The 14,599-nt window shown below is 32.6% G+C and overlaps 1 protein-coding gene across 16 annotated transcripts in view; it reads right to left on the bottom strand.

The window, feature by feature from the left end:
* The window catches only part of brp (bruchpilot), a 630,212-nt gene that overhangs the window by 62,561 nt on the left and 553,052 nt on the right, over positions 1 to 14,599 (bottom strand). For 11 of the 16 annotated variants that reach the window (XM_068381421.1, XM_068381365.1, XM_068381339.1 and 8 more), the window contains one exon: positions 443 to 634. In XM_068381421.1, coding sequence (XP_068237522.1) covers positions 443 to 634 — 192 coding nt within the window. The remainder of the gene's footprint in view (positions 1 to 442; positions 635 to 14,599) is intronic. The other 5 variants (XM_068381345.1, XM_068381363.1, XM_068381409.1 and 2 more) reach the window with 1 other exon arrangement.

Here is a 14,599-nt window from a genome sequence, read left to right as displayed (position 1 = left end):
ATGAAAAATCTCTGCAATTACGAAAATTTTGATAGACAAATAGATGACAGACAGACAAATGTAAAGTTATATTTTAATGTCAAAATCCTAATTTTGATAACTGTTGGTACCCACTAACATTGTCAGTCTTACTCAGCTTCATTGGCAATGTCTTAAATTATTCTAAATACATATTTCTAATTTATATTTTGTCTTAACTTTACGTAAATATACTTATCAATTTTCCAATTACTCGAAATACCTTATATAAAATATAACAACTTTGTTCAATAAATAGTAAAAAAATATTGTATCTTGGAAAATAATATATGTTAAAAGTCATTGAATAACTTTCAAATTCCCTGAAAAAACAAGTTTTTTACATATACACTGATAATATATACATAAATATATATCATCCTTTTTTATATGAGATGAGAAATAATAACAGGAAGAGCCATACCTTTCTTTGAAGGACATTGATTTTCCTATCCTTAATGTCCATGTGGTCTCTGAGTTCGGTGAGCTCTGAGGTGAGTCGGTTTCTCTCCTGTGTGGTCTGTAGCGCCTGGTGGGTCTTCTTCTCTATAGTCTTGTTCTTCTCCTCGAGGCGCTGCCTCAACTCCTCCACCTGGCGAGGAAGACCGGGGGAATGCTGTAAACCAAAAGCATACGGCCTCCCATATATCCTGCGTCTTGTGTGGGATATATGTTCCCTAACCACTGTTGACAGCATATTATGTTAAATGGCACAGCATTTGCACAATGTTTGACAACCGAGACGAAGTGGCTAAAAGTTGGGTCACAATGTCTGAAGTATAAGTGATGATGATATTCTTTTTTATTCAACTTTGCTTTTGAGGCAAGGGAGCCTTTAACCTTGCCTTCAAACGCAGCAGCAAGCTGCTTTACCCCATCACTCGCCTCCATATAGAGGCTCCACATGACATCACGTCTCATGTATTTTTTTTTTTTTCAAAGGCGGGACGGGGATCACCACCACCAAAACTTCAGAGGACCTAAGAAGCTACCGAGTCTCCGATTTATAAAACGATGTTCAAATGCTGTGCGTTTTGCTCACTAAAGCCTTGGGAATCTTGAGGAGGACTGAGGCTTTAAAAGACTTGAGAATATAATTCTATTGATCTAGCACCACTCCTAAGAGCTTCTCTGTGACTCATGCTTGGAGGGTGTTGGCTGTGCAAAATGGATTCCTACTCAAAATACTTCATAAGGACTAAGGGTGATGCAGCCATGTACAATTCTACTTGTGTTCAGTACTCAAAAATAAGGCGGACTTGACTGAATACAACAGCATACTAAAATGAAAGCTGTGCAGTTGTGAATATATATATATCTTACATCTTGTAAAAGGAGAGAAGCCACTCGCTGACATTTTCTGATATGAATATGGACCAAGACAAATAAAAGTGCACAGAGTCTTCAATAATCAACAAAGCAAGTGCTGTTAATGTACAATTCAAACCAAGTTAATAATATATCTATTACTGTATATCATCACCAATTTTTCCATGCTAATGCCAATTGCTTAACGTAATTGAGGACATTCTCAACATCAGTGCACAAGTTGCAAATTATTCCAAATTTCATTAAAACACATTAGTTACTTATGAAAAAAAAAAGACAAGTCAAGCACAATTTCTTTATAAGCATCCAAGGCAGTTGTAAAAATAAAACAATCTTTTTTTTTTTTGCAAATACATCCATGAATACATTCATTGAGCAAATTATAACTATACACATATATAAATATGTACATTAGTAATATATATGTGTGTGCATATACAAGATATAGTTTATGTGTGCTTTCATATATACAATAAGTATATATATATATATATATATATATATATATATATATATATATTTATATTTATATATATATACATACATACATACATATGTATATATATATATATATATATATATATATATATATATATATATATATATATGGCTAGATGAATAAATAATTTCATTACCCCGTGATCACGTGACTTGGAAATGGCTTGCACAACAGAAAGGAAGGAATTGTATATGTTTTCATAAACGTGGAAGATAGACAAATGAAAACTACAAACCAGCGTGAGAATTAGTTATAAAAAAATTCCATGTTACGGATAAAAGATGTTATTTTATGCTAAGTTTGAGGGGAGAAAAAGGAAGAATGAAGACATTATAAGCAAGAATTAATCAAGAGGTATAGAATTCGTTGGCATCGATGAATAAATTGCTTATTTAGAATACCTTTAGTATATAATTAGTAATGGGAGGAACGTAATTAACAGAGAGTGGAAAATACATGAATATATCAGAGATGTTAAGTATAGCAACGTTCAGGAGAGGAAAGACATTTTGGAATATGTAGAAGGTAAAGTAACACGACGTTATGAGTATCAAGTGAAGGGATTTTCAGCTGAATTTTCTATACTCGTAAATACGGATGGTAAAAATAATGGAAATATATTCTGTCACTAATTATTACCATAATTCTGTTAACAGTGAGAAGTAGGAGGGAACATGGGAAAATCTATATCTATTGAAACTTATATAGGCTCTGTAACATGTTCTCCCAATGTCTTGGGTTAGAGTTCTCTTGCTTGGGGGTACAATTAGCCACACTATTCTATCTAATTGCTCTTCCTTTTGTTTTGTTGAAGTTTTTATAGTTTATAAAGGAAATATTCATTTTAATGTTGTTACTGTTCTTAAAATATCAAATTTTTCCCTGTTTCTTTTCCTCACTGGGCTATAATCCCTGTTGGGTCCCCTGGGTTTATAGCATCCTGCTTTTCCAACTAGGGTTGTAGCTTGGCAAGTAAAAATAATAATAATAATCTTGAATTTCGAGGCCAACAGCTAAAATGCTTAAGATTTTGCAGGTGGATCTCAACTAATATGCTCCCTTACTCAAAATCTCTCAATTCTCATTGGGTTAGACAGCTAGCTCTATCATTTCCATTCCAAGTTCTCAGAAGTCAAGGAATATGTACCCAGATCGCAATTTCTCCAAGACATGTAAATAAAATGACGAAAAGCAAAAAGGTCCGTTAGAGTATATTTAAAAAAGGAAGGTTAGATCAAAATAAACCTTTACTAAGAGTTTATGTACATCAGGAAAGTGATCACCATTGGGAAATGGGCCATGAAAAAAGAATCCTTTGCTGTAAGTCATAATTTCAATTTAAATAGAAAAGTTGATGATTTATCAATCCCGCGGTTTTTGTATGTTAAAATTTAAACAGAAATGCAGATATAAGTGAAACAAAGAAAAACCTTCGTCATCTCTGATTTAGTATGTTTAAATTTGAACATATATGTAGATAAATTATTATGGAAAACAAGAAAACCTGCAGCATGTCCGGTGTTTGAGTGTGTTAAAATTTTAAATAGAAATAAGGATATTAGGGATACAGTGGGTTGAAATTTAAAAAGAAATGTATATATTAGGGAAACAAGGAAAAACCTTTAGCCTTTCTAGTGTTTGAGTATGTTAATATAAAAAATGCAGATACTAGGAAAACAAGGAAAAAACTTTAGCATTTCTTGAGTTCGAGTATGTTCAAATTTAAACGGAAATGTAGATATTAGGGAAACGGGGAAAATCTTCAGCATTAATGGCGTTTGAGTATGTTAAAATCTAAATAGTAATGTATATATCAGAGAAACAAGGTAAAACCTTCAGCATTTCAAGTGTTTGAGTATGTTAAAATTTGAACAGAAAAGTAGATATTAGTGAAACAAGGAAAAACCATCAACATTTCTGGTGTTTGACCATGTAGAAATCTAAAGGAAAATTCAGATATTAGGGAAAGAAGGAAAACGTTCAGTATTTTTGGTGTTTCAGTATATTAAATTTAAACAGAACTGAAGATAATAGGGCAACAAGAAAACCCTTAAGCATTTCTGGGATATAAGTATATTAAAATTTAAACAAGAAATATGGATATAAGGGAAACAAGAAAAAACCTTGAGCATTTCTGGTGTTAATGTTAAAATCTAAACATAATTGTAGATATTAGGGAAACAATGAAAACCTTCAGCATTTCTGGTGTTTGAGTATGTTATAATATAAACAGAAATGTGTATACTAGGGAAACAAAACAAAACAAAAAAACCTTCAGCATTTCTAGTGTTGGAGTGTGTTCAAATTTAAACAGAAATATAGATATTAGGGAAACAAGAAAAACCTTTGAGCATTTCTGGTATTTGAATATATTAAGATTTAAATAGAAATGCAGATATTAGGGAAACAAGGAAAAAAATTCAGTACTTCTCCTGTTTGAGTGTGTTAAAATTTGAACAAAATGTAGATATTAGGGAAACAAGAAAAAACTTTTTGCATTTCTAATGCTTGAATGTATTAAAATCTAAACAAAAATGTAGATAATAGGGATACAAGGAAAAACCTTCAGCATTTTTAGTGTTTGAATGTGTTAAAATTTAAACAAAATGTAGATATTAGGCAAACAAGAAAAAACTTTCAGCATTTCTAACGCTTGAATGTATTAAAATCTAAAAATAAATGTAGATATTAGGGAAACAAGGAAAAATCTTCAGCATTCCTAGTGTTTGAGAGTGTTAAAATTTAAGCAAAAATATAGATATTAGGGAAAAAGGAAAAACCTTTAGCATTTCTAGGGTTTGAGTGTGTTGAAATTTGAGCAGAAATGTTGATATGAGGGAAACAAGGACAAATCTTCAGCATTTCTGGTGTTTGATTTTGTTAAAATTTAAACAGGAATGTATAATTTTTTTTAGAAAAACAAGGAAAAACCTTCAGTATTTCTGATGTTTATGTTAAAATTTAAACAGAAAAGTAGATATTAGGGAAACTAGGAAAACCTTCAGGTTTTCTGGAGCTTATTTTGAAATTAGAAAAAAAAAATTAGATATTAGGGAAACAAGGAAAATCCTTCAGCATTCCTAATGTTTGAGTATGTTAAAATCTAAACAGAAATGTAGATATTAGGGAAACAAGGAAACCTTTTTCAGTATTTGTAGTGTTTGATTATGTTAAAACTTAAGCAGAAATGTAGATATAAGGGAAACAGGGAAACACCTTCAGCATTTCAAGTGGGTATGTTGAAATTTAAACAGAAATGTAGATATCAAGGAAACAAGGAAAACCTTCAGGTTTTCTGGATTTTATGTTAAAATTTAATAAATAATTTAGATATTAGAGAAACAAGGAAAAACCCTCAGCATTTCTAGTGTTTGAGTATGTTGGAACTTAAAACCAAAATTTAGATATAAGGGAATCAAGGAAAAACCTTTATTCAGCATTGCTGGCCTTTGATTATGTTAAAAAATCGTGAAAGACACCATAGAGGCCGAATAAATGGTTACATCTGAAGTGAGACCTTGAAGAATATACTTATTGTGAGTTATAATGAAAAGTGGAATAAGGGGAAATACCTATCTGCTTTGAGGTAAGCTGTTAGAGTATACAATAGAAGAATTATTTTGGATTATACCATTATTTCAGAGAATATTTTTCAAGGGCATGAAGTAAATAATGATACATAACTTTGGAAGATATATAAAAAATTGTATTCGAAAATTTCGTTGATACTTTGAAATTAGAAAGGATGTTTGGAGAGTAAATAATTTAAATTACACGTGTGAACAATAATTTTGACTTATGTGCAGATGTGCTTGAGAAGAGAAATTTCTTGCAGCGAAACATAAGATAAAAGAGGATAATTGGACTGACCATATTTTGGGAATTAAGGCTTTTACAGGAGAGTATGATTACTAGACGATTACAACTAGTAATGGCAATAATTTGTTTTTAAGTATTTCCGTGTGATAGCCAAACACAGACACAGACACACACACACACACACACACACATATATATATATATACATATATATATATATATATATATATATATATATGTGTGTGTGTGTGTATATATATATGTGTGTGTATACATATATATATATATATATATATATATATATATATATATATATATATATATATTTATACATATGTACACATATATGTATTTATAATATTCATATATATATATATATATATATATATACATATATATACATATATATATAAATTTATATATATACAGTATATATATATAAATATATATATATATATATATATATATATATATATATATATATATATATATATTTATATATTTATATATATATTTATATAAATATATATATTTATATATATAAATATATATATATATATATATATATATATATACCTTTAATTGAGAGCTTACTATGAAAACAATTTAAACTAACTGCTAAAATTCTCAAGACCAGCCGTATAATACAACTACACCCAAGGGTCATCTAAAGCGTGTCAACCGTATCCCGAATTAACTAACATTCAACTCTTCACCTATGTCTCGTTCTAATATATCCCTATGGGTGGTTCCTGAGCAAGAGCCCGTGCAGGCAAAATGTCATATTACTTTATAACAACAACCACCAATAGCTCCTTAAATTCTCGCAATAAATTTTCGAATCATATACCATTTCCATCAACCTGGTGTCCTCCAATCTTTCGACATGACCGAATTACTTCAAAATATTCTTTATTCAATATTTCAGTTGTGATAATATTCTTACCGGGGATTTGTTGTAACTAAATACTTTATCAAGTCGTCCCTTCTACCATATACTGTAGATACTATCCAAACAATTAATCCTAAAAGTGGACCTATTTTCCCCTTCGCCTTTCACTTTGATGAAAGAGGGTTTGATCAACAACCCCTTTATTCATCCCAACTCTTATTGCATAGGATACTCGTCTTTATTCCCAATCCCTAATGCAGATCATTATATTATTATTATTATTACTAGCCAAGCTACAACCCCAGTTGGAAAAGCAAGATGCTATAAGCCCAAGGGCTCCAATAGGGAAAAATAGCCCAGTGAGGAAAGGAAATATGGAAATAAATAAATGATGAGAACAAGTTAACAATAAATCATTCTAAAACAGTAACAACGTCAAAACAGATATGTCCTATATAAACTATTAACAACGTCATAAACTGATATGTCACATATAAACTATAAAAAGACTCATGTCAGCCTGGTCAACATAAAAACATTTGCTCCAACTTTGAACTTTTGAAGTTCTACTGATTCAACTACCCGATTAGGAAGATCATTCCACAACTTGGTAACAGCTGGAATAAAACTTCTAGAATACTGTGTAGTATTGAGCCTCATAATGGAGAAGGCCTGGCTATTAGAATTAACAGCCTGCCTAGTATTACGAACAGGATAGAATTGTCCAGGGAGATATGAATGTAAAGGATGGTCAGAGTTATGAAAAATCTTATGCAACATGCATAATGAACTAATTGAACGACGGTGCCAAAGATTAATATCTAGATCAGGAATAAGAAATTTAATAGACCGTAAGTTTCTGTCCAAAAAATTAAGATGAGAATCAGTAGCTGAAGACCAGACAGGAGAACAATACTCAAAACAAGGTAGAATGAAAAAATTAAAACACTTCTTCAGAAAAGATTGATCACCGAAAATCTTAAAAGACTTTCTCAATAAGCCAATTTTTTGTGCAATTGAAGAAGACACAGACCTAATGTGTTTCTCAAAAGTAAATTTGCCGTCGAGAATCACACCTAAAATTTTAAAAGAGTCATACAAATTTAAAGAAACATTATCAATACTGAGATCCGATGTTGTAGAGCCACCGTCCTTGACCTACTTACAATCATACTTTGAGTTATGTTAGGATTCAACTTCAAACCGCATAATTTGCACCATGCACTAATTTTAGCTAAATCTCTATTAAGGGATTCACCAACCCCAGATCTACATTCAGGGGATGGAATTGATGTAAAGAGAGTAGCATCATCTGCATATGCAACAAGCTTGTTTTCTAGGCCAAACCACATGCCATGTGTATATAGTATGAAAAGTAATGGACCAAGAACACTACCCTGTGGAACACCGCTTATCACATTCCTATACTCATTATGGTGCCCATCAACAACAACTCTTTGAGATCTATTACTTAAAAAACAATAATAATGCTAAGAAACGACCCATCCACTCCCAACTGTTTGAGTTTGAAAATAAGGGCCTCATGATTAACACGGTCAAAGGCAGCACTAAAATCAAGGCCAATCATACGAACTTCCTGACCACAATCAAGGGATTTCTGTACAGTATTGGAGATTGTAAGAAGGGCATCACATGCTCCAAGACCTTTACGAGAACCAAATTGCAAACTAGGGAATAGATGATTACCTTCAGCAAACCTATTAAGACGTTTTGCCAGAAGACGCTCAAAAACTTTAGATACTATGGGAGTTATGGAAATTGGGCGGTATATCGCTATTTCAACAATTGACACATTTTCTTTCCATTCTATATTCCAAATACCAGAATATATCAACTGCCTCAATAATCCTATCATCTACTCTAACTTTCCTTAGAGGACATAATTTCAACCCCGCAGGGAAGATTAAATCCACCAGTCACTCCAAATAAACTTTATCTGCTTGTAAATACTTTGAAAATCTTTCTCCAAGCACTAACCTTATCATCTACTAACACCAACCCCTCAAAAGTCTATTCAGACCTTCCATCCTTATCAAGCAATTTGGCCTTTAAATCTAATCTTTTCTTGGCGTTTCTCATCACTCTATCCACGAAAATCTTAAACGGCTATGGAGACACAGCAAATAGCCAGATTCATTATCACAATAACAAGTCATTCTATTTTTTACATAATCTGCTACATGCTTCCTCTTCCTAAAATCTTTTTTCTTACAGCAAACCTACGAAAAATTACTTGTAAATAGCTAAAGACCATATCTTTGCAATATACTAAAAAATATTTCGAAAGTAAAGTACCATTAGGATATCCTGGGTTTGTTAGTATCCAAGCACCTGGCAGAACAATTGTGTTCCTTTACTCTGTTAAGAATATGAATTGCATTGGTATGCTATGAAATATTCTGAATGCAATTCCAACAAGAACGCCACAAACCCATCCAGGTGAAAATCATATCAAGTTAATGTCTTCCAGTACATTGGGATCGAAGAAAACCCAGGAAGAATACTTGAAACTCCAAGCTAACGATCATTTCCCTAAAAGACAATAAAACAGGTGCGTTAACGAAATCCTATGAACAGACCCTTGGCAGACCTAGTGATATTGTTACCAATCTTGCATCGTTCTCATCTCATTACCTGTAAAGCTGCCTGTGAAATTTGTTTGTCTCAAACATTTAGTCTGTATTGTCTAAAATAGACTTGACAATGTTGTTAAGGAAAAACATTTGTGGAGTATCTAAGCAAATTCTACAGTATGTAGTAGGTTGTATAGGGCACCAACCACAGGTTGAGATACTACCGCTAGAGAGTTATAGGGTTCTTTGACTGGCCAGACAGTACTACATTGGACCCTTCTCTCTGGTTACGGTTCACTTTCCCTTTACCGACACATACACCGTATAGTCTGGCCTATTCTTTACAGATTCTCCACTGTCCTCATATTCCCAATAACACTGAGATTACCAAACAATTCTTCTTCACCCAAGGAGTGAGCTACTGCACTGTAATTGATCAGTGGCTACTTTCCTCCTGGTAAGGGTAGAAGAGTCTTTAGTCATGGTAAGCAGCTCTTCAAGGAGAAGGACACTGCAAAATCAAACCAATGTTCTTTAGTCTTGGGTAGTGCCATAGCCTCTGTACCATGGTCTTTCACTATCTTGGGTTAGAGTTCTCTTGCTTGAGGGTATACTCAGGCACGCTGTTCTGTCTGATTTCTCTTCCTCTTATTTTGTGCAAGTTTTTATAGTTTATAAAGGAAATATTTATTTTGATTGTTCTCACTGTTCTTAAAATATTCTATTTTTCCTTTCCTCACTGGGCTATTTTCCCTGTTAGGGCCCCTGGGCTTATAGCATCCTGCTTTTCCAACTAGTGTTGTAGCTTAGCAAGTAGTAGTAGTAGTAATAATAATAATAATAATAACATATATATATGTATATATATATATATATATATATATATATATATATATATATATATATATATATATATATACATTGGCATCTGATTTAAGACAGTTTTTCCAGTTGCCGTATCGCTTCTTATTCTGTACAATGAACTCTTAAAATGTGGACGTAATTAATTTTTTCTCACTTGACCCCTCTTTCAGACGCGCATAACTAAGCTTTCTTATGTATGCTCGTATTTAACACTATCATGGACTTGACAAAAAATTTCTAATACTCTCCTGAAAAAATTTTTGGAGCCTACAGCAATAATCCAAAATACTACTTGAGCCGAATGCCATTAACTTTAAATGACACCAAATATTTACAGTTTACTAATGTCAGTATTTAAATGAAATTTATATTTATGATGTCCTTTAACTCTTCATTAACCTAGATTTTGGATTGTCCTCCACGGGAAATGTAAAGAAAATACTAGGCAGGTTTTTTTTCGAAGTTTTAAAGTAACCGAGTTCGACTTTAATCATAAATAGTAGTTCTATTGCAATTGATTACATACCAAAACGGCACGTGTTTGAGAACCAGCGATATTTCGAGTGACTGGGAACTATGCAGGATGACCGAATAAATCTTAACTAAAGTAGGAAGGCTCGTTGATACATACCAAAATTAGGAACATTGCAAATCGACATAGACTTCACCATAACTCCAGTGCTAAGTATTCAATAGAATGACGAATAACAACATACCTTCTGTACTGACAAATTTGTCTATTAAACAGCTATTCAAAAAACTCCACGAATTACCATCATAAAGTTCTTGAGGTACCCATTGAAACCCTAATTTCAAACTCGCACAACATTGACCACATTTCCCGAAATGATTATTGTGTAGATTTTCACTTTAACCTTTCCAAGCTAACAGGATGTTCTTAACATGTTTTTCTTTTCCTCACGTACTGTTTCATTTCAAGATTCTATCGCTCAACTGATACTAAAACACGCACACTACCCAGGACAAAATATCAAATGGTTTTAACAGTTCATTTGCATTGCAAAATGAAAATCGCACTTCATAAGCAATCAAAGTTAAAATTTTCTCCGAGGAGTACCACAACGATGTTTCTGAATTTTACACAAGCAAATGAAAGAGAAAAATTAGCTCATAATGAATTAAATTGATTTATTTCTAAAATGTACACTGTTAGAAAAAATGCTAATTTTAATCGGAAATTCTCCGTAAAAAATATATTGACCTCAATATAGACGACCGTAATTTTACCCTGATTTGTTATTATCTTTTACGGGTTAGTGAAAGTAATATAAGTAATTTATGTCAACATATCCGTTTTTTAAAATGGTAAAAATCCTTGAGTAAAAGTTGCCAGACATTTACCGTTTTTTTTAATGAAAATTTTACCAGTGCATGATTCACTTGGCTATAACAAGACACACGTATTGATTGTAATACTAAAATACTATAATAATAATAATAATAATAATAATAATAATAATAATAAAGCCGCCCTCCACACATACGGATCTCTCTCAAAATCTAATCACTTTTAGCCAGCAACAAGACCCTTCGACTTTTAGTGAAATTTTTGCAAAAATCTAGACATAACTTTCAGCCTTGTCGTGCAAGAAAACATACAAACAAACAAAAATTGGCCAAATTAATAGCTTCCGTGTTTCTATCAATAAACGAGATAACTTAAAAACTCTACATTTCTGTAGTGAATCTTACTTTAATGAATTGGAAACAAAATAAAATAATTTCATCAACTAAGTTTTCTTCATACTTTTACCGTTCACATATGAATATAGATTAAATTTCTTCATCAATCACATGTTCACAAAATAGTTTGAAGATGTTTATTGAACAAACACTAAAACCCAAACAAGGAGACACCAATACAAAAGAAGAAATGCAACAGCCGAATAGCAATGGAGATTAAATCTACAAAAGGACGAGCAGGTGCAGTATATATCCAATCTTCTAGAGAGATTAGCAAGTTCATAAACAAACGGTAGTAAATGTTATTTTGATGCGAGAAAGGTATAACATTTTACCATTCAACTACTCTGGACGTCATAGGTTACGGGCAACTTATGTTCGAGTAATTATTATCATTATTATTACTTGCTAAGCTACAACCCTAGTTGGAAGAGCAGGATACTATAAGCCCAGGGGCTCCACCAGGGAAAATAGCCCAGTGAGGAAAGGAAAAAAGGATAAATAAAATATTCTAAGAACAGCCTCAACATTAAAACAAATATTTCCTATAAAAGAAATAACTGAAGTTCAGCGGAAAAACCTGAGAATCGACAGAAAGAAGAAATTCTAAATGAGATTATTATATATAGATATTACAGAAGAATGACGATTAAAGCATGAAAACAACTGGTTTCTAAATGAAAATAAATTTTCCTTATCACTACCCTTTATCTACTGATTATATCATGATGTATATGTGATTCCCACTTCACGCACGCCAGCTGTAAACAGTCATTCACTCTCTAAACACCCCAACTCCAGAAGTTCCGTCTCTTCTCTCCTGTCGTTTTCAAGGTGCTCATTTTCAATATCATATCTACATTTTACTTCCTCCAAGCTAAAATATGCTAAACTGGTCAATGTTATTCCAGCCATCAAGAAAAAAAAAAGCAAGAAAGGACACAAATATACAGAAACAGACTTTATGTATACACAGTTCATATGCATAACAATATTTAAAAATGTTCTTTTATGGCAGTATCCAACTTTTTCAGGGCAATAACCATTGATGTATATTATTCTAATGCTTTTTTTCGTCATTCTCTCTCTCTCTCTCTCTCTCTCTAGACAGCTTTTAATTAATTATCACTGCCGTTCTTTAAATCAATGTCATTCGCCATATCTTGTCTGCGCTAAATGTTAGCATGATTAGTAAGGTACCAATTTATAAAATATTTCAGCCTAGAGCGTTTCAAAACAGGTCTGGACCTATATTGTCATCATATAACTTCCATATCTCTCCTACAAAACGATTTTGCTCTCTCCATGTTGAGGCAGCATTTCAGTTATGATAAAGATATTACTATTACCTGACTAACGTTTATTGTTCCTCCTTACCCACTAAACCTAAGGTAAGTAAATATCGGTATGTTAAACTGCTACTCTCGCTTTTTATTTGTGTCGCATTGAATAATATTTCTGCGTGTGGATACCTTAACGGGGTGATAAGGTTTGCGTATCGCCATGATCAGCAAAGCTGTATTAATCAGGGCCACCCATACTGGGTTGGCTTGCTGTGAGCAATCAGACGATAATGTGCAACCATCACTAATCCGCACTGGCCAGCGTGGTAATATGAAAACTGGCCAAACTCCAGACATGAATTGACATATCTGAGGCCTTTGTCCTGCCGTGGACTAGAAACGGCCGCATTTGTTGTTGCTGTTGTTGAATAATAATAGGCTCTTTTAGGCCTTCAAAACTTGGGTTACGATTTTTCGGTACACGTTACATCATTCCTGGGACACTTCCGGCAACTATAGTTTAGTGTGGCACGATACATCGGCTTTTTTTATTCCAGTAACTACAATCCTGAGATATTTTTTATTTAATTGTATTATAAGTTATCCCTATACAAATATAATTACTTGATAAACACTGATATGCCACATAGTAAATGTTCCGATTGTTACATATGGATATTACCAGGTACATTCTAGAGTTGTCAGTGACCTGTACCGAAATTATTGACGTCAACTGTACAAATGATTATAAGTATACGAAACTGAATCTAAAGGGTTAAGATGACGCTTGATTATTATTATTATTATTATTATTATTATTATTATTATTATTATTATTATTATTATTATTATTATTATTATTTGCTAAGCTACAACCCTAGTTGGAAAAGCAGGATGCTATAACCCCAGGGGCTCCATTAAGGAAAATAGCCCACTGAGGAAAGGAAACAAGGAAAAATAAAATATTTGAAGAAGAGTAACAACATTAAAATAAATATCCCATATATAAACTATATAAACTTCAACAAAACAAGAGGAAGAGAAATAAGATAGAATAGTGTGCCCGAGTGTACCCTGAAGCAAGAGAACTCTAACCCAAGACAGTGGAAGACCATGGTACAGAGGCTATTGTCACTACCCAAGACTAGAGAACAATGGTTTTATTTTGGTGTGTCCTTCTCCTAGAAGAGCTGCTTACCATAGCTAAAGAGTCTCTTCTACCCTTAAAAAGGAGAAAGTGGCCACTGAAACAGATTTGAAACATTTAAGTAGCTTTCTGTATATCACAAAAATTGAGTTTCCTGTTTACCGCCTCTCTACATAACTGATGTCATAGCCTCTTGTTCGAGATTAAAGAGAGCATTTACAATTCGACTTAACTAATACTGAATAAATACTGTAATTATCAGATAATCGATGTGAGATCTATCGTTGTTTGTTATCAAGCCACACTGCTACTTGAGCTCTGGCTAGTTTAGCTTCCTGCCTTCGTTGTATGGATATATTTTGTTAACTTGAAATAATTGTAACGTTATGGTTCTTCTTTAGTTTCTACAATTCTCTACTTTTTACATTTGCATTCCAGAAACTAGTGATA

This window comes from Palaemon carinicauda, chromosome 1 (genome assembly GCF_036898095.1).
Source record: "Palaemon carinicauda isolate YSFRI2023 chromosome 1, ASM3689809v2, whole genome shotgun sequence".
NCBI classification, from domain to species: Eukaryota; Metazoa; Arthropoda; class Malacostraca; order Decapoda; family Palaemonidae; genus Palaemon; species Palaemon carinicauda.
Note: the sequence above shows the minus strand (reverse complement) of the source record. Positions and strands in the feature narration are given on the sequence as shown.